General features: G+C 37.3%; 1 protein-coding gene across 1 annotated transcript in view; it reads left to right on the top strand.

Moving 5' to 3' along the window:
- The window catches only part of AKAP9 (A-kinase anchoring protein 9), a 174,369-nt gene that overhangs the window by 58,803 nt on the left and 88,211 nt on the right, over positions 1 to 27,355 (top strand). Inside the window, exons 8-16 of the mRNA XM_068972558.1 lie at positions 1,161 to 3,539; positions 6,875 to 7,088; positions 9,079 to 9,155; positions 11,690 to 11,828; positions 14,187 to 14,283; positions 18,760 to 18,866; positions 19,179 to 19,377; positions 26,114 to 26,210; positions 27,202 to 27,294. Of these exons, the coding sequence (XP_068828659.1) occupies positions 1,161 to 3,539; positions 6,875 to 7,088; positions 9,079 to 9,155; positions 11,690 to 11,828; positions 14,187 to 14,283; positions 18,760 to 18,866; positions 19,179 to 19,377; positions 26,114 to 26,210; positions 27,202 to 27,294 (3,402 nt within the window). The remainder of the gene's footprint in view (positions 1 to 1,160; positions 3,540 to 6,874; positions 7,089 to 9,078; positions 9,156 to 11,689; positions 11,829 to 14,186; positions 14,284 to 18,759; positions 18,867 to 19,178; positions 19,378 to 26,113; positions 26,211 to 27,201; positions 27,295 to 27,355) is intronic.

A 27,355-nucleotide genomic window follows, 5' to 3' on the forward strand; every position in this document is an offset into this window, starting at 1 on the left:
TACCTTGCTTTCTAGGTTAGGTGTGACTTTCCCAGAGGGATTAGGATTCCCAAAGTCTCCTGGTACCTTGATTCTCTTCCTGAACCATTCTTGCATGGGCACTGCCACTATTCCCCTCTCAGACTTTCTTTTTCCCTAGGCCTTGACATTCATTTTTTTTTTTTTTAAAGGTAAGTTAACACATCCATTTGAGGTGCCTTTAAGTCCTCTTGACCTGGGGCTTTTGTCTTCTGAAGGTGATTTTAATTACTTAAGTATATTCTGATCTGTAAATTTTACTGTTTTTTCTGTCCTTGGGACAGCACCCTAACCACTCAGGCAAGTAAATGACAGAGACAGAACTTTGTCTCCAGGGCTTCTACTTGACTGTCTCATGCTGTGACACTTCTGTGAGTGACTGGGGACATGCCTTGGCATGTGTTTTGGGTTTTGATTCATCTGCAGTTCCAAAATAAAGTCCTAAATCAGAACAGGGGTAAAAAAACATCCATCTTGCTTTCAAATTTCTGTTTACCCCCAAGATGTAGAATCAAATTGATATGCTCTAAATGGCATAATTGTCTTGCGTGTCACTTGCAATTCAGCCACTTAAGCGTGGCATATCCCTGAACTTCTGATTCATCTAGCCTTAGGAGTGAAGTTAAGGCTGACCTTTAGGAGCCTGTTTTTGTTGTTTTACTCTTTTCATAGCACCTGCCCACCAAACCTTCAGGTCACTAAAATACTGTATGGGAAGAACCTTGATTTTTTTTAGGATTATCTCTAGAACTGTAAAGGGTATGTAGTCCTCTTGCAGTTGCAAATACCAAATACTTAGAATGTTGATCAGTTAATAAGAAAGAAGAAAAGATAATGGTTTAGACATATTTTGATCCCACTAAATTTTTTAATTAAAACATTTAATCACAGCAATGCAAGACAAATTTCTTCCCCCCAAGAAGACCAACGTTGCTATGATATTTGCTCATAGGTAGTGTTGGCTACACAAGTCCTGTGTCTCATTGATGTAAGAAAAATGAAGGAGCAGGCTCAGCCGTTAGTTTTTATAGAATAATGTAAAAAGCAATTTTCTATCAGTTTTTTTGGTGATGGGGTTAAGGGGTATAAGTAACCAGAAACTAAAAATGCCATTTTTATGTTTTCATTTTTTCTTTATAAAGGAACAGGCTAAAAAAGTAGAAAATTCAAATAAAGAAATACAGGAAAAGGAAGCAGTCATTGAAGAATTAAATACGAAAATAATAGAAGAAGAAAAAAAAACTATTGACCTAAAGGATAAAGTAACAGCTGCTGATAAATTACTGGAAGAATTACAAGAGCAGGTTGTACAGAAGAACCAAGAGATAAAAAATATGAAATTAGAACTGACTAATTCCAAGCAAAAGGAAAGACAGTGTTCTGAAGAAATAAAACAATTAATGGGGACAGTTGAGGAACTTCAGAAGAAAAATCATAAAGACAGTCAATTTGAAACAGATATCCTACAAAGAATGGAACAAGAAACACAAAGAAAGTTGGAACAACTCTGGGCAGAGCTGGATGAGATGTATGGGCAGCAGATAGTACAGATGAAACAAGAATTAATAAAACAACACATGTCACAGATAGATGAACTTAGGACACGACATAAGGGGGAGCTGGAGAATGCTTTAAGATCACATCCAAGCATTACAGTTAATGAAGATCAAATAAAGTTAATGAATATGGCAATAAATGAACTGAATATAAAATTGCAAGATACTAACTCTCAAAAGGAAAAACTCAAGGAAGAAATAGGAGTGATTTCAGGAGAAAAGTCTGCTCTCCAGAGACAGCTGGAAGACCTTTTTGAAGAACTGAGCTTTTCAAGGGACCAAATTCAAAGGGCTAGACAGACAATAGCTGAGCAAGAAAGTAAACTCAATGAAGCATACAACTCCCTTAGTACAGTGGAAGATTTGAAAGCTGAGATTGTTTCTGCTTCTGAAGCCAGGAAAGAACTAGAATTAAAGCATGAAGCAGAAGTTACAAATTATAAGATAAAGCTTGAAATGTTAGAAAGAGAAAAGAATGCTGTATTGGACAGAATGGCTGAATCACAGGAAGCTGAGCTGGAGAGGCTGAGGACACAGCTCCTGTTTAGTCATGAGGAAGAACTTTCCAAACTGAAGGAAGATTTGGAAATTGAACATCGAATAAATATTGAAAAGCTTAAAGATAACTTAGGCATTCACTATAAACAGCAGATAGATGGCTTACAGAATGAAATGAGTCAAAAGATAGAAACCATGCAATTTGAAAAAGACAATTTGATAACTAAACAGAACCAACTGATTTTGGAAATTTCAAAGCTAAAAGATTTACAGCAGTCCCTCGTGAATACAAAATCAGAAGAAATGACCCTTCAGATCAACGAACTGCAAAAAGAAATAGAAATACTCAGACAAGAAGAAAAGGAAAAGGGTACACTTGAACAGGAAGTTCAAGAATTGCAACTTAAAACTGAATTATTGGAGAAACAAATGAAGGAAAAAGAGGATGACTTTCAAGAAAAATTTGCACAACTTGAAGCAGAGAATAGCATTCTTAAAGATGAAAAGAAGGCCCTTGAAGACGTGTTAAAAATACATACTCCTGTTAACCAAGAAGAAAGGTTAACTTTCATAGACTCCGCTAAGTCCCAATCCAAAGACTGTAGCTGGCAAAAAGAGATAGAAATACTTACAGAGGAAAATGAGGACCTCAAAAAGCAATGTATTCAGCTAACTGAAGAGATTGAAAAGCAAAGGAACACTTTTTCATTTGCTGAAAAAAATTTTGAAGTTAACTATCAGGAATTACAGGAGGATTATGCTTGCCTTCTCAAGGTAAAAAGTGAGTTAGAAGACAGTAAAAATAAGCAAGAAGTGGAGTATAAAAGTATGCTGAAAGCACTTAGTGAAGAGCTCCATCATTTGCAAAGAATAAACCCAAGTATAGTGAAAATGAAAAGTTCAGTCTTTGACGATGACAAGACTTTTACAGCAGAACCATTGGAAATTGGTGAGGTGGTTGAGAAAGACACAACAGAACTTATGGAAAAACTGGAGGTAACCAAGCGAGAAAAGTTAGAGCTGTCAGAGAGACTGTCTGATCTTTCTGAGCAATTAAAACAGAAACGTGATGAGATAAGTTTTCTAATGGAAGAAGTTAAATCTTTAAAGCAAGATAAAGAGCAAGTTCTATTGAGATGTAGAGAGCTAGAAATCATAATTGCCCACAGTAGGACAGAAAATGTAAATGTGCGTGATGTCCATTCAAGCTCTTTGAAAGATGGAGTTTCAACTAGCAGGGATCCTGGAGGGTCAGTTCCTAAAATAAGTAAAGATTTTGGTAAAGAATCAAAAATAACGGAGGTAAATAAAATTTCTTTTGAAAATATGACTCTGGAAAAAGAAAGCAAACAAGAACAGCTTTCGGCTCACTTGCCATCAGTGACAAATGAATCATCACTTGGGACTGCTGATCCAGGTGAAAACCATAAACTTCAGCAGGAGCTCAGCGTACTTAAATCAGAACAGGTATGTTTACTTAACGTGTATACACTAAAGTGTACATTTCATACTTAAACTTTTCATCTTCATACAACGTAAATTAACCTCCTTACAAGAGAATGAAAGTTAACCTTGTGATGTAATTCTCACACCTATCATGTACATTTCTTTTATCTGTTTTTTGTTAAACCATGTTACCTCTCTTTTAGTTAATCTGCTCAGGAAATAGAACACATTTTCTTTGAAAAAGCAAGTTTAAATAACTTTGCTGAGAGTCAGAGCATTAAAATAATTATTTTGTAATATTTCGTTGCAATTCCAAAGATTGGTGTCAGAGTCTCCTTTTGTATTGGTGTTTTCAAGGTTAACTGAAGATTAACTCTTCAAACTTTTTAGTACTTCATGTAGTTGTTCAATAGTTATGAAACTCTATTTCCCTGATAAAAAGATATTGATTTAAATCCTAGTTTTCTCAGAGTCTTATTATACCTAAAGGGGAAAAAAATATTAATTCTAAATACAATTAAAGAATACATATAATGAGTAATACTAGATCATTCCTGACAATTTATATTTGATAGACACTGAAATTAGAAATAGCAGGAAGATCCCACTGGGCACATTGTATAATGGCGTTAACTAGAGCTTTATGTGTGTTTCTTCATTTCTAAACAAGTATTTATAGAGTCTCTTGCCAGGTAGTAATACAGTGGTGAACACGAGTAAGAATTGGTTCTAGTTCTCACAGAGCATATATTTTAGTGAGGGAGGCAGATAGCAAATGAAGAAGTAAGTAGGAGAGTTAAGAAATAGTGATGTTTTATAAAGAAAATAAAAGAGATAATGTGATAGAGAATGGTGGGTAGTCATTAAATAGGGTGGTCAGGAAAGGGGTCTAGGAGGAACTGACATTTGAACTGCCATCTGAATGACAGTGAGGAGTCTACCACAGGGAAATTAGAGCAACTGCGATGGCAGAGATAAGTTTGAGGAACAGAATAAAGACCTGTTTGGTTGAGTTTGAGGGAAAGAGAGGGGAAGAAAAAGAGTTTGAAGAAGGAAAAGACCAGATCTTGGAGAGCCTTACAGACTTTGTAAGAAGCTGAAATTTTATCCTCTATATAGTAGGAAGCCCTTGGAAAGTTTTTTCTTTCTACTTGTTAATAAATGTGCTCATATTTATGATCTTATATCAGATTTTACATTTTAATAACCTAAATAGTTAAGTTCTACTTACATAACTGTTAATGCTTTATTAAATATCTGAAATTGTTTTCAAAACCATAATTAGGTTTAATTTTATCACTCTTAAAAATGTCAAAAGATCATTTAAAAAAAATTTTTTAAGGCATTACTAGGAGAGGACCCAAATTTGAAGTTGTCAAAATGGTCTGATTTTTCTCACTAAAACGATTATTTTTTTCTAACTGAAGACACTTTCAGTGACATTTAGATACCATCTCCTTGATGCTAACTTCTATAAAGTAAACAGAGACAAACGCAAAAGCTGTCCCTGACGTACACATCACTGCCAAGACAAACCCCCTTAGTGATGGGGAGAACAGTGAGGTGTGTGTTTATGGAAGGAAGCTCATGAAGAAACTGAGCAACAGTTTACACAACAGTGACACCAAAGAGCAATCTAAATGTGCTTAGAAATAATACTGTAGCCATAGAAATACTTCTACTAATTGGCTAATAAACATGAAAAGATGCTTTCAACATTATAAATTGATATAACAGTGAAATAGCATTTTATACCTATCAGTTTGTTAAAATAAGGTTCACAATAAGTGTGATGAGGATGTGGGGAGATGAGTATTCACCTACATTATTAAATATATCAGTGTAAAATTGTGTAATTGCATAAAGAATTTTGCTAAAATATAATATTGATGCAATATACATGGTCTACCATGTAGTGTTTACATTTCTACTGGCAGTGCGTGTGGTCCCTAACCAGCATCACTTGAAAACAAGTTAAAATTCAAATTCTAGGGCTCACACCAGGCCTCTTTAGGTAGAAGCTCGGGGGTAGGGGCCCAGAAATCTGTTTTAATAACCACTCCAGGTGATTTTGATTTGGGCTACAGTTTTGAAAATCACTACAATAGAGAAGGGCTTCCAAGGAGGTGCTAGTGGTAAAGAACCCGACTGCCAATGCAGGAGACAAGAGACATGGATTTGAACCCTGGGTCAAGAAGATCCCCTTGAAGAGGACATAGCAACCCACTCCAGTATTCTTGCCTGAAGAATCCAATGGACAGAGGAGCCTGGCAGGCTACAGTCTGTAGGATTGTAAAGAGTCAGATATGACTGATACGACTTAGCACACATGTGCATTAGAGAAACATTATCATATATGTACAAGGGCATATATATAAGAATTTATTGCAGCATTTTTTGAAATATCTAAAATCTGAAATAATCCATTTGATCTCCAAAAAGGAAATGGACAAATTGTAATATTCATATTATTGCACCAAGTTAAAATAAATTTATGTGTATCTACATGGAAAGATCTCAGAAGCATATTGAATGAGAAGAGTAATTTGCAAAATAAATGCCATTTTGCACCATTTATGTAAATTCTTAAAAACGTAAAATATATGCACTGTTTATAGATGGATTGAGAAATGAGAGTGTAAGAAGTGAACTGGATTTGCAGCAAATTTATGATCAAATTTATAATATGGTGGCCTCTGGGGAAGGAAGAATGGGAACATGATAGATTAAATTTTATCTATATTTCATTTCTAAACCAAAATAATAGAGAAATGAATAAAAAAGATAAAATGATTGTATTTATTACTTTGTGATATGTGTACATAAGTGTTTATTTCATTATTATTTGTATTTCTCTATATTTGCTTATTAAAAGTCACTCAGTTGTGTCTGACTCTTTGCGACCCCATGGACTCTCCAGGCCAGAATACTGGAGTGGGTAGCTGTTCCCCTCTCCAGGGGGTTTTCCCTACCCAGGAATTGAACCCAGGTCTCCCACGTTGCAGGTGGATTCTTGACCAGCTGAGCCACCAGGGAAGCCCATATTTGTTTAAAAATGTTATTTTTGAACAAAAATGAAAGATCAGGCCATCCTAACGTTACCAAATGTCAAACTTTACCAGGAGGTGATGAAAATATTGTGTTATTTTCCTTGAAAAAGTTGTTCCTAGGTCAGTGCAACAGATTGAATGAGAAAATAATTTCATGTAAGAAAAGTGACATTAATTTTTTTCTCACTCAATTATAGTTTATAATTTCATGTATCCCCCCCCCATAATGGGTATATGCAAAAATAAGTTAAATTGTTTGATTAGTCATTTTAAATTGTTCTAACCTGCACATTCATTCACTTTAAGAATGATTTAAGGCTCCAGATGGAAGCCCAACGTATATGCCTGTCTCTGGTCTATTCAACTCATGTGGATCAAGTTCGTGAATATATGGAAAATGAAAAACATAAAGCTCTTTGCAGTCTTAAACAGGAGCTTATTTCTGCTCAAGAGGAAAAGATCAAGGAACTTCAGAAAATACACCAGCTAGAGCTACAGAATATAAAAACACAAGAAACAGGTAAATGGTTTCTAAGAAAATTCTAAGCATCACTTAGAGCCCACCACTTCGTGATTCTGTTCTTAACTTAGACCCCATGGAGGAGCATGACTGGGAGTTCCAAGTTCTAGACTCATTTGTTCATGCAGTCACAGACTGTATGTGTAAGTGCTTGAGAAGTTTAAAAATCACTGAATTATTTTCCCCAAGAAATCAACAGTCCTGTGGAAAAGCAATATAAAATAAACTCTTAGAAAACAATAGGAAATTTTCTATAATAGAAGAATAAACAGAAAGAATGGAGGGAGAGAGGAGAAAAGTCTAATACTTCCTGGAAGAGTGAGGCAGTAGGCAGGAGTAGGGAGGTTGGAATTTTAGGAAAGGAGCTTGAGTCTTAAATTTAGAGATGTGAGAGATGACATCCATTTTGGAGAATTGAGAGTTCAAGGTGTGTGCAAAAGTAGTGAGGGACAAAGACTGTCAGAAGCTTGATCAGAAAAGGTTTCATATACCCTGACTGAAACATGTTTACCCTTTATGCTGTTGGTTGTAAGACCTAATGCAGGATTTCAAATAGAGGAACATAGTAAGATTTTTATTTTATTTAAGATGACATCACTGGAGCAAATTAAGGGAGGTGATAAGTGATGTACTCAATGGACATGAGTTTGAGTAAACTCTGGGAGTTGGTGATGGTCAGGGAAGCCTGGTGTGCTGCAGTCCATGGGGTCACAAAGAGTTGGACACGACTGAGCGACTGAACTGAACTGATAAGTGATGGAAAGACCAGTTAAGCAGCTTTGGCAGTTATTCTGTTAACGTTAAGATGTTGAGCTAAAATGTCACTGGAAGAAAAGTTTGAGTTAAAGAGGTGGGTTGTAATCTGCAGTTAGTATTAGCAGTAAGGGGGAGGAATTGAGAATGATCCCTGAGTGTCTAGTTTGAGTAATTGGATTGATGGTGACTCCAGTCATGAGGAGTAGATTTGTGGGAAAAGTAGTGTATTTAGCTTGGAACATTGAGTTAAAAATACTTGATGACTTTGGAAAAGTGATACCTAGTATGCAATGGAAAAAAGGCTGAAACATAAGGGGGAAGTTTAAGTTCAAGATAAAGATTTGTAAGTCAAGAGATCATTTGAGGCCAAGGACAAGAATGAGACTTCTTGGAAGTCTGTAGAGTGAGCAAAAAGACTAAGATGGCACTGTTGTCAGCAACAATATTGAAGGAACCTTAAGTGGAAGACTAGTTGCGGTTAACTTTTATCTTTAATAATTATTCAGTTATTCAATTAATTAGACTTTCTCTGTTCAAGGTATCTTTAGACCTCCATTCTTGACAGATCTACCTTTATGAATGAGATGGTTCATAAGTCTGGAATTCTTCTTTTGAACAGAATTTAAAGCATGGCTTAAGTAAGAATATAATCCTTTTCACTTCAGGAAAAAGGAGTTCTTTGGGTTTGAATTGAATAAGATTTTAAGCATATGTTGTTTGTATTGGTATCCTCTTCAGATAGAGTCTGTAGTTTTTCACCCTACAAGTTAATTAGTGGGTCCATTAATGGGTGATGAAGTTAGTTCAGTGAGTAATGACCAGCTTTTTTTTTTTTTTTTAATAATAGAGTAGAACAGAAAATATTGGAGTGCATAGGATGTAGAAAGACTAAATATTTGTGACATTTTGTTTCAGTTTTATATGGGTGAATATGTGTAGACTAGTTTCCCTGGTGGCTCAGATGGGTTATGCTGTGTGATACAGTTCTTGGATTGGATTGTAGTGCAAAAAAATTGTGCATCACTGCTTTGTACCATTTTGTGGGATATAAATTGAAAATCCTACAAATTATCTTATACAGTTAACACTGAGCAGTACAAAATAACATTGAAAGAAATAAAGAACTTAAAACTAATCTTATTCCCAGGAAGCTTCCAGTTGTTGTAAATTAAATATGAAAATAGTTTCTAAGCATGTAAATTGAACATTTTTAATGCACTACCTATTCTGTTAGGTGAAGTGAAGCCTTTACAAATGCTTATTGGAAAACTTCACAAGGCAGTATCTGAAGAATGTTCTCATTTTACACAGGTAAGACATTAGTTAAAAAGTACTTTTAGACAAGAAATGCTAAATTTTAAGTTACTACTGTTTTGATTTAGCAGAATCATCCAAATTACTTTTGCCTACAATCTTACTGATGTGGAGAGCTGACTCATTTGAAAAGACCCTGATAAAGATTGAAAAGACCCTGATAAAGATTGAGGGCGGGAGGAGAAGGGGATGACAGAGGATGAGATGGTTGGATGACATCACCGAGTCAATGGACATGGGTTTGGGTGGACTCTGAGAGTTGGTGATGGACAGGGAGGCCTGGCATGCTGCGGTTCATGGGGTCGCAAAGAGTCGGACGTGACTGAGCGACTGAACTGAACAGTCTTACTTCAAAACTGTATTTAGAAAATATTCCTGAGTTTTTAAGTTTAAAATAAGTATTTAAATGTTTTCCTGATAGTCAGTTTGAAACAAAAGAAATGTAGGTGAATTATCTCAGTAGTAGATTCTACAGAAGATTTGCCTAATTTTAAAAAGCCGACCAATAGAGCCTTAAGCGGGCCCTGTTTCCCACTCCTGCCCACTTTGGTGGTTGAATGAATTTGATGACTTAGCTGGGGGTCTTGCACATGACTAGTGAGACAGTATTTCACACTGTAGATTGCCAAGTCTAAAGACTAAGTATACCAACTATAATCGTATTTGTGAAGATCAGGTGAAACAGAACTTCTGTACCCCTGGTGGGAGTGTGCCACCTCGAGAAGCAGATTGCCAAGGTATACTGTTGAGTTTATGTACGGCACACAGTCCAACATTTACTTCTCCTTAGGTTCACATGTGTGCATAGCCAGATACGTTTATTGCAAGAGTGTCTTTGTTCCATCAGGAAATCTCAAAAGGAAAAAGTATAAAAACATGCATGTTAGATAATCACCTCTCTGACAGAGAGGTAATGAAATAGATAAGCAGTACTTAATTCAGAAATCTTCAAATCTGTATGTAATATTCAGTATTTTAAAATATGGATATAATATGACAATATTATTAGTATTTATTATAGCTAGGTAATAGATGAACTTTTTCTGCATATTTGAAAAATTTCAAAATTTGACATACACGCCTAGGCTTGTCACAGCTTTCCATCTCAGCCAGCGTATTTATAATTTGAAGGTGTGGGGAGGGTGATATTAGTTGGGAAGGTAGAGCTACCTTACTGGTTCTAATTACCTATGGAATAGTTCAGAAACAGTATTCAAAAATACAAAAGAAAGTCAGGAATATCCACACTAAGGGCCTCCACTCTGCTGACAGGTTCAGGCATTGCCTTTTCATATTCACTGTTGATGGTGTGTAAATATAAAGTGGGCCCACATCATAGTGTGTGTGTGTTAGTCACTCAGTCATGTCCGACTCTTTGTGACCCCATGGACTTTAGCCACCAGGCTCCTCTGTCCATGGAATTCTCCAGGCAAGAGTAATGGAGTGGGCTGCCATTTCCTTCTCCAAAGTCATAATAGTTCATTTATAAGCTGACTTTATATATTTTTTTCTTCTACTGGTGTCTTCACCTGACCCCTAATCTCAAGTTGAAACATAAATCAGCTTGTTGTAATGGAGAGGTCCCTTGCAGTTCATCGTGAATCTAATTTTGTCCCTAATCATTGATGTTACTATGTACTAGTTACTTCATCTTTCTGAGTCTTTTGCTTTATTTGTAAAGTGGCTGATCATTCAGGTTTCTACCAACCTGAGTTAATTTATGATAAAATTCTACCTTAGAAACTATGTTGGAAATTTAATAAAGTCAATTAATAGTATAGTTTCACTTTTAGGCAAATCTCAAGAAATAGCAACAGTAAACAAATTGGTTAGGTCTAGAAGTTGTTGATTGTTATTTCCAATCACGTGAGGTACAAAGGTGAGACTTACTTAGAAACTCCTTTAGGCTTGTCAGATGATTATGTGGTATATGTTGTTTATAAGGAATGATAGACTTGTCCATTGCTCAAGAGAAAAACTAGAATAATATGTCAGATACTTTTTATTTTCTTCTGTGTATAAACCATGAATAGCATTCTCTTGAGTTAAAGTCTGTGAATGTGGTCTCCTGCTTTATATGTTATAATTGCTGTAGAATTTATTCACTGCTTTCTAGTCACCATTTTTGAACTTTTGCCCTCATCTTTTCACCTTTTTTCATGGGTAGTTGACAATACAGAGGGAATATCTGTATAGAATTCATACTAGAAAGTGGTAAAGTACAGGATATATTCATTATTAGGAAGAAATAAAAATATTACCATTTAGACATATATATTTGATATATATATTATAAAAAGGATGTCATATTTTCCTGATGTGAGAAGAATTCATGTCTTGCATGTGGAGAGAGAAAGATTTAGATTTGTTTATTCTTTTGCAGATTGATTTGATACATGGAAGCGTTTTCTTACTAATTTTTCCTGTGACATTTTGACTGTGTTTTGCACATAGGAAATAATGTTTAATAATCTCTAGAGGCAGAAATCAAAACTTTAATTCCATAAAATACCTAATTTTATTGTCGACAGACTTTTTGCAGTGTCCATGGTGAACATTATACTCCTGCCTTAAAATGTGAAGTAAATGGAGAAGAGAAAGAGACTTCCAGTGTCCACACTTCTGAAAATCAAGAACTGGGATTGCAGGATTATAGATGTGAAGTCCAAGGTAATAAAGGCTTTACTGCGTTGTTGAACAGAGTATTTAATTTTCTTAAATGAATTGATAATAAACTATTTCCATTAATTCTTGATTTAATCACTTAGCTGATTTGAGTTTATCTCAGCATATTTTTTCAGGTTCATGAAATCTTACCTTTAATGTACATTTTTAGTTTTACAGTGCAGTAATTATGATAAAAAGAAAACCAAAGCTGTCTACAAATTTTCTTGCGTCTTTATCCTCTGTTCCTCTATTTCCATCTTTTCCTCGCTATAATTCTTAATTTTATACCATAGATCCAAACCTTTAAAAGTCATTGTATTTGTTGAATAAGTTTATGTCAGGGGTTTATTTTTATAAAAAGAATAAGACATTCAGTTATCTTTATTAATAGAAATCCTACATTAGTTCATTTTTACAACTTGCAGTCTCAGTAACTGGTATTGAAACGGTATGGACCTAACAGAAGCAGAAAATATTAAGAAGAGGTGGCAAGAATACGCAGAAGAACTATACAAAAAAGATCTAATGACCCAGATAATCATGATGGTGTGGTCACTCACCTACAGCAGACATCCTGGAATGCCAAGTCAAGTGGGCCTTAGGAAGCATCACTACGAACAAAGCTAGTGGAGCTGATGGAATTTTGGTTGAGCTATTTCAAATCCTAAAAGATGATGCTGTTAAATTGCTACACTCAGTATGTCAGCAAATTTGGAAAACTCAGCATTGCCTACAGGACTGGAAAAGGTCAGTTTTTATTCCAACCCCAAAGAAAGGCAATGCCAAAGAATGTTCAAACTACTGCACAATTGCACTCATCTCATATGCTAGCAAAGTAATGCTCAAAATTCTCCAAGCCAGGCTTCAACACTATGTGAAGTGAGAACTCCAGATGTTCAAGCTGGATTTAGAAAAGGCAGAGGAACCAGAGATCAAATTGCCAACATCCGTTAGATCACAGAAAAAGCAAGAGAGTTCCAGAAAAATTTCTGCTTCATTGACTACACCAAATCCGTTGACTGTGTGGAATACAACAAACTGTAGAAAATTCTGAAAGAGATGGGAATACCAGACCACCTGACCTGCCTCCTGAGAAACCTGTGTGCAGGTAAAGAAGCAGCAGTTAGAACTGGGCATGGAACCACAGACTGCTTCCAAATTGGAAAAGGAGTATGTCAAGGCGGTATATTGTCACCCTGCTAATTTAACTTATATGCAGACACAGTACATCATGAGAAACGCTAGGCTGGATGAAGCACAAGCTGGAATCAAGACTGCCAGGAGAAATATAAGTAACCTCGGATATACAGATGACACCACCCTTATGGCAGGAAACAAAAAGGGTCTAAAGTGCCTCTTGATCAAAGTGAAAGAGGAGAGTGAAAAAGCTGACTTAAAACTCAGCACTCAAAAAACGAAGATCATGGCATCTGGTCCCATCACTTAGTGGCAAATAGATGGGGAAACAATGGAAACGGTGACAGACTTTCTTTTCTTAGGCTCCAGAATCATTGCAGATGGTGATTGCAGCTGTGATATTAAAAGATGCTTGCTCCTTGGAAGAAAAGATATGACCAACCTAGACTGCATAAAGCAGAGATATTACTTTGTTGACAAAGGTCCATCTAATCAGAGTTACAGTTTTTCTAGGAGTCATGTACAGATGTGAGAGTTGAACCATAAAGAAAGCTGAGCACTGAAGAATTGATGCTTTTGAACCTGTGGTGTTGAAGACTCTTGAGAGTCCCTTGGACTGCAAGGAGATCCAACCAATCAATCCTAAAGGAAGTCAGTCCTGAATATTCATTGCTGAAGCTGAAGCTTCAATACTTTGGCCACCTGATGGGAGGAACTGACTTATGGGAAAAGACCCTGATGCTGAGAAAGATTGAAGGCAGGAGGATAATGGGACGACAGAGGATGAGATGGTTGGGTGGCATCACCAACTCAATGGATATGAGTTTGAGCAAGCTCTAGGAGTTGGTGATAGGCAGGGAAGCCTGGTGTGCTGCAGTCCATGGGGTTGCAAAGAGTCAGACATGACTGGGCGACTGAACTGAACTGATCCCTTCACAAATGTTTCCTACCCTTGTTCAAAGGGTATGAATAATGAAAAACAATTGGTATGAATAATGAACCAATGTGTACAAGTTAATGAATGCCAATAGAAGTTACAATATTTTGATATAAAATTGTTAATCTTTGTAGCATGTGTTCCACATTAATGAGATTTTTGTTACTAAATACATGAATTTTACTTCCAGCAGGGAATTTTTTAAAGTTATGAATAGATGAATAATGCTTATTGAAAGAAGCAGACTTTTACTGTAAGTGAATTTATTATAATTTTTTATCATTTAGATTTTCAAGAAAATATGCAAACTCTTCTCAGCAAAGCAGCAGAAGCATACAGCAGACTCGTGGTACTTCAGTCACGATTAAGTAAAGTATGGAAAATGTGTAATAATGTTTGCATTTCTTGTATTACCTGCTATTTTGTGAGTTACTTTATCAACCGAAAATTTCTAAAATGAGTGAACATGAAAAGAAAATTAGGGGAAAGTGACATATGTTTATAGTATCAGTGAGCTGAGGGAGTCTTTACCCCTTTAGGGAGCTTTTAAAATCAAGATAAAGTTAAAATATTTATAAAATGTCAAATTGTAAACTTTGTTAAACAGTTGCATTTAATTTGACATAATAACGTTTTTTAAAGCAGTGAGTCTCTTTTAAACAATAATAATAATTAGCTGTTTAGAACATAGCTAATTAGTTTTACATCATGTTATATATATTTAGAAATGTGTTTATAAAAAAGCTATGTAAGAGTATAGAGGCGTCATATAATTTATTAGCTATTTCAGAAAAATGACATACATTAGCAAAGATTAAGTATTGTAATCCTCATGTTGTATGAAAAAGTACCAGAAAAATCTCTGTTTGCTTATTTGGGTACTTTTTCACATCATTGTGTTAAAATATTTGGGCAGAGTTGAAGGATGTAACTGATTGAAAGTTATATTGCTGATAGTCTGGCTAAAATTCTCTCTGTTTCCTCTTTCTCTTCCCCTCCTCCTTTTCCCCTCTTTCTCCTTTCCCCCCTCTTTCTTCCTCTTTCTGTGCCGTTAAAGCACAACCTTATTCAGTCTTTTATAAAAGATGTAAACCTATTTCAGTATCTTTCAGATAGCTTTGAGGAGGACAGGCAGATAGGCTAAAAGCCCTTCTTTAATTCTACCTTTCTCTACCATTGCTTCCATTCGTAGCTAGAATATTTAGCCCTATTCAGAGTCATCGTACAACTTTCATACCAGTACCCTTTGTAGTGTAGACTTGTTTTTCTGCTGCCCTTATCCTACCTCTCGAGGCCCTTTTTCTCCACTCATGCTTGGGTTTCTGAGGGCTGGTAAAAAATGAGATGGTGATATGGCTCGGTGACGCTGCAGTCATGGTCTCTGACTGTTGCTGACAGTTCTTTTATGTGGTCACTCATTCTCTCATAGTCTCCTCAGTAGATGTTACCTAACTTTACAACTTCCCTAGTTATAAAGTCATTCTTTCCATTTCTGCTCCCCTTTTTTTCCTTCACAGATAGCCTTATTTCCCATTTTTTGGTATTAAACTTAACAATTATAAGCTATCTCACCTTGCTACCTGTGGACCAATATGCATTTCTTTAAACGTGAAAATACCCTAATTTATTTTTCTCTGTCTCAGAAGAAGTTGTCCCTTTTCACAACCAAGGCTAACTTATTTTCTGTGCTTTTGTTAACATCCCCTTCTACCTCCTCTAAGATTGGTAGCCTGTTTCATCTGTCCCTTCTGTATTTATTTTCAGGTGCTTTGTTTGTCTGTTTCTGTCCTTCATTTGCCTTCCATATTGCTCTTGCCTCCACTGTTCAGAACATAACCAATTTTCCCTGAATCCGGTATCTTCTTTGTGATTCTCTTTCCTTCATTGCCATATTATTTGAAGGAAAGAAGAGACTGCAGTTTCCCACCTCTTGCTATCTCTTCTGCCCACCTGTAAACAAGCTCCCAGCTCATGCTTCGCTGAACTTTCTTCAGCAGAAGTTACCAGTGAATTCTTAATCATCAAATGTCCTTTCTGCTTTTTCACCTTCCTTCGTTGTTTTCTTTCTTTCTTTTAAAAATGTGTTGCCTTTCCTGATGACAGTACATAGTGGAAACTATTAAATAGTGTAGGAGGACTTGCAGTAAACAAGTAACTACGTGATGTTTGTCATTTTGCCTCTTTCTTCTGAAGACAGTGAGTGGGAAACGGTTTCCTTTGATGAGTCACAGGTGTCCCTTCCCTGGTGCTGGAGTGTGGGAGCCTGCTCTGGAACAGACACCCACACTCGGCTCCTTAGTTCTCCCCAGACACTTCTTTCAGTTTCTCTTTAGAAAAACTTTTACCTTCCACCAGACGTCTGCCTGGCTGGGTCAGCAGAAAAGGCTGTGCTGTGATTAGTTAAGGGTTGATATTTTTGTTTTCTGATCTCTGCCTGTCATTGATCTCTCTGAGCCTGGGGTCTTTCTCGGGTTTTGCTAGGCAAGTTAACTGTCTCCTATACCTGCGGCTCCCTTCAGGTGTGCTTTAGGCTGCTGTTTCCCCCTTCCTTCTTGCTTAATCGCCGTTCTGCCACCCTTTTCTGTTGGAATCTACTGGTCTCTTTCAGTTTTTGGTTTATTATGGATTTATCTTTTAACAGATTCATTGTCATTTTAATTGAGTCCTGGGGAAAGAGGAGAGGTGTATGTCAGAGATCATAAACGTAAATGCCTACGTGGGCTCAGCTTATAAAATAAATGAAGAAGGCCAAGTGAAAGCTGGGAAAGTGAAACCTGGAGAAAACATACTTCATTTAAAGGGGACAGAGGCTGCTTGGCTTCACATGCTGTCACATGTAGGAATGGGGCCTAGTGTTTATTTTTTCAGTTCATCGATTTTAGGATTGAATCTTATATGAAGTCTTTCTGCCTTTTTAAATATTGGGAAAGATTAAAAATTTAAAAAAAATGTTTTTTTTTCTAATCAGGAAGCAATTAGGGAAAAAAAAAATACAAGAAAAACTGTTTGGTACCCAAAAGAATACTTCTGTAGCCAGGAATGAAAGTCAGATCTCTACGTTACCACCTTAGGTATAAATAAATACTCAGTGTACCTTCAGCTAAGTAAGTAAATAAGTGTTGGTTGCTCAGTCATGCCCCATTCTTTGTGACCCCATGGACAGCAGCCCCTCAGGCCCCTCTTCCCTGGGATTCTCCAGGCAAGAATACTGGAGTGGGTTGCCAGTTCCTTCTCCAGGGGATCTTCCCGACCCAGAGGTCGAACCCAGGTTTCCTGCACTGCAGGCAGATTCTTTACCGACTGAGCTACAAGAGAAGCCCAGTTTCTTAATTCTACTTTTATTTTTTATTTTGTAGTATTAGCTCTTCTCTTAGAATATTTTCTTCCCTTAATTTATGTAACTTTAGTTCTGTGGCTTTTAAAGCCTTCATTGTGGGTTTTGCCCACCCACTTACAGTCACTAAGAATCTCTACTTGATCCACTAATTATGGTGTATGCAGGTGTGACGACATGTGATATGTCCACCAGGCTAAACCCCACTACATCCTTCAAAGTCAGGAAGTCATCTCTTGATTTTCATTTCCTCTTAGCACAGTGCTTTGTGTAGCACATGGTAAAGCTTTACTGCTGAATGAATTGACAGTGTTGAAAGGTAGAGCTGAAGACTGAAGTATTTACCTGATGGGCTTTATTTTCTCTGGAAAGTTGGAGGCAGATTCTTGGTGGAAATGTACATGGGGTTAGGAGTCAGGTAGAGGATTTGAGGAAAGTAGTACCGACTGAAATGGCCTTCTTGCAAGTGCATTTAATCCTGGTGCTCACCTCCGTCTGCAGAATTCTTTGTTCACCCGGTATAGCAGATCCGCACTCTGACCTTGCTTCTAAGGCGCTCTTTTGTCTATGTCTGCCTTCTTCCCCTAGCGTACACAGTGTCCCCTGTCCCTCAGGACCACTGTCTTCACCAATGATAGCAGGCCACCCTTTCATGAATGCGCCTACTCGTCCTTCCTTGGAACCTTTCCTAATCATTGACCAAAATGATGGGGGCCCAAACCAAATTTCACTTCCTCCATCAGACCCCTACCAGTCTCTTGTGTTATCACCCTTTAGTCACATGTTATAGTTTAATGCATTGTTAATTATTTGATTTTACTTCCCCGATTAGTTGATAAATTCTGTGAGGGCAGATGTGCCGTGTATATGTGTGTGCATTTTCCCCACTGATCCTATGTTCTTACTTTCCCTTGTCACGGTGCTTGCCACCTGGTAGACTGAGACTTAAATGGCTGAGGAACGACTTAAGTAATACGCATGCACGTCTGACAGGTTGCTGCCTAGGTTAGTGGTTAAGGGAGGAAGCTGAGGTTTACCTGCTCTTGCTGTTTCCTTCCTTTTGTATAAAGAGTGGCACACATTTGTCAGCTACCTGATTGTATGTAGGTTACATTTGGAGATTAATAGCAGATATGTTATCAAGTATTCATAATATAAAATTTACTCTGTATGAATTGAAATTTCAAAGATTAAGTCATGTTTTAAATATTTTTATGAACGTTGTACCAAAATTCTGTGTGGCTCCTGTTTTTATAGTTAGATCACATTCCTTCTAGATATGAAAGAACATTGTATTTAGTAATATAATTTCAGTCCCTGTGAAGGGAATGTGATGTGAGTCACTGTGTCAGAGTGTGGAATAATGTGGAAGGGAAAATATCTGTATCAGAATGGTACAGTTATGGGTGATTTGGGGAAGAAAAAAATACCTTTTTAAAGATAAAGTTGCTTTGTATAGTTTCCACAATCCTGAGTCATATATCTATGTCACTGTTTTTCTTCTGTTATTTTTCATAGATTAAGAGACAGCAGGCACGTGATATGAAACTTGAATTTGCAGAAGTGAACCTGCCAAAAAAGCAAACAGACTTTTTATCAACTCATCCTCAGATGACCAGTTTGCAAGACATTGGTAAATTTGGATTATATACCGTAATGTGGTTTTTTGTATCAAATGTTCAGTAATTTGACTTCAGTAAAAAGACATAAAATTGGTAGATATAGTGGTATTGCTGCCATGAAGATAGAAAAATGATCTTGATTCACACGATTCATGTTTACTTATCATGTCTATATGAGTTTAAATTGATACCCGAGTTATACTATTAAAAAACATTATCTTTCAAAGAAGAATGAATATTCCCCTACTTCAAAAGAGTGATTTTGGTATTTCATTGAGAAGTCTTTATTGAAATGTGTATTTTCTTCTATTCATGTAACTTAGATGTTAGTCATAAAAGCAAGTTATCTACGCTGCAAGATACTGAAAAAATGAAACAACTTGAAGGACAGGTTCAAGAATTAGAAAGCCGCGTATCCTCTTTGCAGCAGCAGTTGAAAGAAACTGAAGAAAATTATGAGGCAGAGATTCATTCTTTGCAGGAAAGGCTTCAAGCTGTTAATGAGTCCACAGTTCAGCCAAGGTATCCATCAACCTTTAAGTTCATTCAGTAGTATTTGTAGTTTAGTAGCAGTCATAATATGGTTGTTTTAAGAAAAAAATGTAACTTATGCAACTTTGCTTGAAAGAGACAAGCTGTAGCATTGTCAAGAAATACGAACAGGAGGTAATTCTTCATCTCTGAAATGTGTGAAGTAAAGGTGAGTGTAAACAAGATATATTTTATAATAGGAATATTAATTACAGCTTTATTTTATCAAGAGGCTCTTTGTTATGAATATGCTGAGTTACACCAGGCGGTGTGCACATGTTTGTTTTTTATTGTGTGCTTAGTTTTGGCTACTTTGATATGGGCGATACACAAAGGATACAAGGTATGATCACTCCAGTGATAGCTAGACTTTCTCCGCCTGGTCGTCTCATCCTTGGACTCACCACATCCAGAATACCCACTCTGACTCTCCCCTCAAAATCTGTGCCTTCGGCAGCCATCTGACTCCCTCTGTGGTGACTCCCCTTCCAAACCACTCTTCCAGTCTGTCAAGAAACCCTGTCACCTCTATTTCCAAGACAAACCTAAACTGTGCCGCTTCTCACCAGGCCCCTAGTCCCTGCCATCATCTTGTCTCACTTGCATTACTGCCTTTATCCTAACTCTTCCCTAGAGTCTGTTCTCTACAGTTCCAAAGCTTTGCTTTTAAAGTTTAAGACACGTCATGTTACTCCAGTGCTCTCCTGTCCTTACTGTGCCTTACCAGACCCTTACTTACTGGGTCCTGTCTCCGAATCTGTGCCCTGCTGCCTTGCTTGTGCCTTACTACTGTAATGCCACATAGTCTCCTCGAGCTGTCAGGATGCTCCTGCTTGTGAATCTCTCTTCTCATTGCTGTCCCTTCTGCCTGGGTTGATCTTTCTCTAGGTTATTTGCATGCCCAACACACTCAGCTCTTTGAGTGTTTGCTCAGGTGCCATGTTCTCATGGGGCTGTCCTGTTCACCTGATTCAAACTAAAATCACCCCTTAGAACTCTACACATCAGTTTCCTGCTTCGTTTTTCTATACTGCAGCCCACCAGGCTCCCCCATCCCACCATGCTCCTCTGTCCGTGGGATTCTCCAGGCAAGAATACTGGAGTGGGTTGCCATTTCCTTCTCCAATATTAATGTATGTTACATATATTTTGTTGTTGTTCAGTCACTAAGTTGTGTCCAACCCATGGACTGTAGCCTGCCAGGCTCTTCTGTCCGTGGGACTTCCCAGGCAAGAATACTGGAATGGGTTGCCATTTCCTCCTCCAGGGGATCTTACCAACCCAGGGATCAAACGCACATCCCTTGCTTGGCAGGCAGATGCTTTACCACTGAGCCACCTGGGAAGTGTGTTTTATATATATGTAACTATAAAGATAAGTGTATATATATGTATTTTTATGTATATGTGTGTCTATATATAGATAGATAGATAGGAGGGAATGTTTATATATTTGTTTATATTTTCTGTCCCCTGTGTTGGACTTCAGACTTTGTTAAGGGAATTTTTGTCTATGTAATTTCCTGTATCCCAAATCCTATAATAATTCCCTATGAATAGTTGGTGCTCAGTAAATATTTGTTAAAATGATTGAACAACTTACAATTTAGTTGGGAAATGTGTTGTAGTATTTAACTAGCTCTGTAAAGTCCTCGGGCTTCCCTGGTGGCTCAGACGTTAAAGTGTCTGCCCGCAATGCAGGAGACCGGGTTCAATCCCTGGGTCGGAAAGATCCCTTGGAGAAGGAAATGGCAACCCACTTCAGTATTCTTGCCTGGAGAATCCCATGGATAGAGGAGCTTGGTAAGCTACAGTCCACGGGGTCACAAAGAGTTGGACACGACTGAGTGACTTCACTATAAAGTCCTCAGAGTTTTAACCTAACTGACTGGCTCTGCTGCTCTAGCACTTATGTCTCCATAAGTACTTGTTACTGAAACCTGAAGACAGAGTTTTTGTGTTTTGTTGTGTGTGTGTGTTGAAGACAAACCACTGAGTTTCCTCACTTCTTTGGAAGCACTCTGCTTCTGCTGCTTTCATTCAGTGTCTGTATATAGGCTTTGGAATTATTTATCCCACATTGGCACAGCCTTACAAAGCTTCCATTTTATTTGAGGTCATTGGTTCCCAAACTTTATGATGCATCGAAAACATTGGAGGTTTTTGAAATTTAAACTATTTTTTGACTACGTAAAATTGCAGATTACTGGATTTCACATTTGAAGCATGAGTAGATTCAATAGCTTTGACATAGATTCTGGTCATTTGTATTTATAACAAGATAGTTCTGAGGCAGGCAGTCCATAGATTGACATTTGGAAACTGTTACTTTAGATTTTTTGATATGAAAGAGAATAGGTAAATAATAAGAACTCATAACCATTTAACGTATTTCAAGTAGCCTTCCTTTAATTAGTGATGTTTTCTCTGAAGCATGAAGAAAAGGAAGAGTTCTGGAAGAGTAGATCTACTTCGCTGTTCCTACACTTGGGATTTTGCGAGCTTATTGTGCTTTTCAGAGTTTCTGAAATGCACAATCGAAATGTGTTAACAGTACCTTTCAACCAAAACCATTAGTTTTCTCTCAGACCCCACCAGTGACTGCCATATTGACTGCCATTTTCTCTCCTGCAGCGGCTGCTGCTAAGTCGCGTCAGTCATGTCTGACTCTGTGCGACCCCATAGACAGCAGCCCACCTGTCCCTGGGATTCTCCAGGCAAGAACACTGGAGTGGGGTGCCATTTCCTTCTCCAGTGCATGAAAGTGAAAAGTGAAAGTGAAGTCGCTCAGTTGTGTCCGACTCTTAGCGACCCCATGGACTGCAGCCTACCAGGCTCCTCCATCCCTGGGGTTCTCCAGGGAAGAGTACTGGAGTGGGGTGCCATTGCCTTCTCCTATGAACATGTAATTAAAGTTATTTCTTGTGAAATGCCACTACATATTTGGAAACAGCTATAGCACTTTTTGAATAAAGAGTATATTGTTCTTCTAATATAGACTTGAAATAGTTTATGAAAAATAATTGTCATTCATTTAACAAATATTTGGTAATGTTATCCTCGAAGCCTCTTGGGGCAATAGTATGGAGTTGAAATAGCCATGTGCTTTAGAATCAGACAAACCTGTATTTGACTCCCAGTTGGACCCTTGAGCCGCCATTTCATCTTAGGCAGAATACTTAAACAACTCTAAGTAATATGTGCTGTGCTCAGTCGTGTCCAACCTTTTGTGACCCCATGGACTGCAGACCACCAGGCTCTTCTGTCCATGGGATTCTCCAACAAGAATATTGGAATGGTTGCCATTTCCTTCTGCAGGGGATCTTCCCAACTCAAGGATTGAACTCACATCTTCTGCATTGGCAGGTGGATTCTTTACCACTGAGCCACCTCTTTGAAACACATGTCTAAGTAATATTGAGGATAAAAACTACCTTAAGACCATGAGGGTTAAAAGAAACCATGACTGGAAAGTCAGTCAGTTGCTCAGTCGTGTTCGACTCTTTGTGACCCCATGGACTGCAGGACACCAGGCTTCCCTGTCCGTCACAAACTACCAGAGCTTGCTCAAACTCATGTTGGTGATGTCATCCAGTCATCTCATCCTCTGTCATCCCCTTCTCCTCCTGCCTTCAATCTTTCCCAGCATTAGGATCTTTTTCAGGGAGTCAGTTCTTCCCATCAGGTGGCCAAAGTATTGGAGCTTCAGCTTCAGCATCAGTCCTTCCAGTGAATATTCAGGACTGATTTCCTTTAGTCTAACTGGTTTGATCTCCTTGCAGTCCAAAGGACTCTCAAGAGTCTTCTCCAACACCACAATTCAAAAGCATCAATTCTTTGGTGCTCAGCTTTCTTTACAGTCCAGCTCTCACATTCATACATGACTACTGGAAAATCCATAGCTTTGACTAGACGTACCTTTGTTGGCAGAGTAATGTCTCTGCCTTTTAATATGCTGTCTGGGTTGGTCATAGCTTTTCTTCCAAGGAGCAAGTGTCTTTTAATTTCATGACTGCAGTGATTTTGGAGCCCCAAAATGTAAAATCTCTCACTGTTTCCATAGTTTCCCCATTTATTTGCCATGAAGTGATGGGACTGGATGCCGTTATCTTAGTTTTCTGAATGTTGAGTTTTAAGCCAAGTTTTTCACTCTCTTCTTTCATCTTCATCAAGAGGCTCTTTAGTTCCTCTTCACTTTCTGCCATAAGGATGGTGTCATCTGAGGTTATTGATATTTCTCCCGGCAATCTTGATTCCAACTTGTGCTTCATCCAGCCCAGCATTTCTCATGATGTACTCTGCATGTAAGTTAAATAAGCAGAGTGACAATATACAGCCTTGACATACTCCTTTCCCTATTTGGAACCAGTCCGTTGTTCCATGTCCAGTTTTAACTGTTGCTTCTTGACCTGCATGCAGGTTTCTCAGGAGTCAGGTAAGGTGGTCTGGTATTCCCATCTCTTGAAGAATTTTCCACCATTTGTTGTGATCTACAGAGTCAAAGTCTTTGGCATAATCAATAAAGCAGAAGTAGATGTTTTTCTGAAACTCTTGCTTTATCTATGATCCAGTGGATGTTATCAGTTGGATCTGTGGTTCCTCTGCCTTTTCTAAATCCAGCTTGAACATCTGGAAGTTCTCGGTTCACGTACTGTTGAAGCCTGGCTTGGAGAATTTTGAGCATTAACTTTGCTAGCATGTGAGATGAGTGCAATTGTGCAGTAATTTGAGCATTCTTTGGCATTGCCTTTCTTTGGGATTGGAATGAAAGCTTCCTTTTCCAGTCCTGTGACTGGAAAGAGACTTGGCTAAATGTTGTGGAGAAAACTTTAGATGTTTGTAAAGTCACCCTTTACCTCAAGGGGCTTCCTTGGTAGCTCAGATGGTACAGAATCTGCCTGCAGTGCAGAGACTCCAGTTTGACTCCTGGGTCAGGAAGATCTCCTGGAGAGGGATAGGCTGCCCACTCCAGCATTCTTGGGCTTCCCTCATGGCTCAGCTCGTAAAGAATCCGCCTGCAGGGTGGAAGACCTGGGTTCAGTCCCTGGGCTGGGAAGATCCCCTGGAGAAGGGAACGGCTACCCTCTCCAGTATTCTGACCGGGAGAATTCCATGAACGATATAGTTCCTGGGGTCAGAAAGAGTCACACACAACTGAGCAACTGACACCTCACTTCACTTACTTCAAGGGACTTCAGGCCAATCATTGAAATGATATTTATTCGTAGAACAATAATTTCTTAGTGATTAGGGAATATAATGTGATGAGACAGCCAAAGTGCTGGAATACAAAGCCATGAGTGTGTGGCATTTTTCAGTGCCCATCGCTGCACATTTTTGTAATGATGCTTTTTGCAGTGGCTCCAGGGGAAATGGAAATAAAGGGACGACTGTGAGATGTTGGGATGGAAGGAATCTTCGGAGCAAAACAGAGGAAAGACAACCTGTATTGTTTGAGCTAGAGAATATGAAGGCTTAGGATGTGTTAATATGAGTAAAGAAATCATGCAGGTGGAAGGTTAGGAGCTTAATTATAAGATGGAAACAGTGAATTTGATTTTAGCTAGTCTGTTTTTTTGAATTTGGGATAAACATTTTCAAAGGCTATAAAGCTACAGAGTTAAGTCATTGTGAACTCAGCAGCACTTTTTTTTTTTTTTTAGTTTGAGTCTCTAATGCTGGATAAATAAATAATCGGGGATCTTTCATGGGCTGTGAAAATGAGACATGAAGCAAAGGATCAGAACAGTGTTTGCATGAAACTATGAAGATACAGATGAAATGATAAAAAAGATAAACCCGGAAAGGGCAGAGAATAAAGACAAGAAAAATGAGTTTTTAAGATAATTTAACATGAATATAGAAGATGTATAGGGAGTTCACAACAGAAGAAATTTTTATGGCCAGTAGCACAAAGAATGCTACTACTTTGTACATGCCTATTTGAAAGAATGTATAATCTCAAAAATAAAGACATACATCTTCTAAGAAAGTTTTAAGGTCCTTGAGACTCTCTGTTGTTGAAGTTTTGAGAAAATACTTAAATGGTATGATTATGGAATTAATGTAACTTTTTCAAATATGGTGGCATGTTAAAATTTTAAAAATTAAAATTATAAGATTTTATCATGTAGAAACATCTATAGATGTATGCAGAGATACATTTATGAGATCTCTATTGTAGCACTATTTGTAGTAGTGAACATTTGGAAGTGACCCAGTACAATACAGAATAAAGACGTGAATACCAAAAGATACATGAATACATGAAAAACAAAACATTTCAGAAGTAGTTATGAATAAAACTGAGAATGCTTCTCACTGTCACTACGCCCCTATTCCACTGGAGGCAATCACTGTTACTCTTGATATGTATTCTTCCAGACTTTATTCACTCTGCATGTGTGTGTAAAGTTTTAATAAAAATTAGATTTTATAAACTTGCTTCCTTGATAATTGCATAGGTAACTTTTAAAAAATATCTATACTTATAAACAGCTCCATGTCATACATTTGTTGTAGACTTTATAAAATGGCATAAAATTCAGGGATAATCTGTTCAATATTCATGTAATTCTGCTGCTTTAAGTGAAAAAATTAGTGAAAAATAATGAGATATGTTACAATGCCCTGCTGCCCCACCACACATTTTATGCATGCTATAAATTTACTAGCAGTAAAATTCACACACAACACTAATCCTTTCATCCTCTTTTGTTTATATTTAGCTTCTTCATTGATTCAGTGGTAATTACTGAGTCTGATGTACAGAAAGCAACATACCCAGCAAGTTGTCTAGAACAGAACATTGATGGCACTACAGAGGTATTTTTAAACTGTTATGTACACTAGTTGTATTTTTGTTACTGTCATTTTTATGTCTGTGATTTAATAATTATTCAATAAATAGTTGCTGAGAATTAAGTATAGTAAAAATGAGAGTAAAGATCCAGAAGAATATATAAGTGAAGAAATTTGATATACTATAATGGGTTTCCATTGGGTCCTCCAGGGAATCTTCCTAGCCCAGGGATTGAACCCGAGTCTCCTGCATTGGCAGACAGGTTTTTTACCATTAGTGCCACTTTGGAAGCCTGATGTACTTTCATAGCATAGGAAAAACACAAAAAAGTTAAAATTTTAAGAGGTTTTATTTCCCCCTAAATATATTCTAGTTTAAAATTTGTCTTGTTTTATATAACGTGGGCTGTATATAGCGAGTTAATTTCAGTGCCCTGAACTTTACAACAAATTAGTTTCAAAAAAGAGAAACAGCTTTTCTTCCTACCATGAGAAGTTGAACTAGACTATCTCTAGAGTATTCTTTAAAAATTCCCAAAATTCAATATGCTAGGGCTAGGACATTGGATAAGGCTTCTTTCAGCATAGGCCACACAGTATAGAAAAGCCCCTCATCTTTTCCAGAATATCTCATCTAGCCAAACCACCTTTTGCCTCTCCTCAACACTGTATATTCCCATGTGGCCACTTTTCCCAAACATAACTGTAAAACCCTGGGCTTCATTCAGTAAATTTTTAGTTCTTAAGTAGTATCTTTTCTTCCCCCACTCTATAACTGTACATTAGTAATTGTAAGCATGGTTCTCAGTTTGCATTTTAAACTTCACAATAGTAAGTACAATTAATTTACTAGAATTGTTCCCTAGAACTGTTGCTTTTAATTGAGCAGCAATTTATTTACTTACTAAAGCTTTTAAGAAACTTTCTAAAGAATAGAAATCTTTTGAGAAAAGTTTAAAAATAAGTGTTGTATAATTATTATAAATAAAGATGTCATATTTGCTTTTTAATTTAGTATTCTGGTGAATTTGGAGTGAAAAAGGAAACAAATATGGTTAAGTTGCTGGAAAAACAGTACCAAGAACGATTAGAAGAAGAAGTAGCTAAGGTAAGTTAATAGTTTATTTGAAAGATAATATTGTTGTCTTTATTCTTTTTCAGGCTTCAAA

This window comes from Capricornis sumatraensis, chromosome 5, assembly GCF_032405125.1.
Source record: "Capricornis sumatraensis isolate serow.1 chromosome 5, serow.2, whole genome shotgun sequence".
NCBI lineage: Eukaryota > Metazoa > Chordata > Mammalia > Artiodactyla > Bovidae > Capricornis > Capricornis sumatraensis.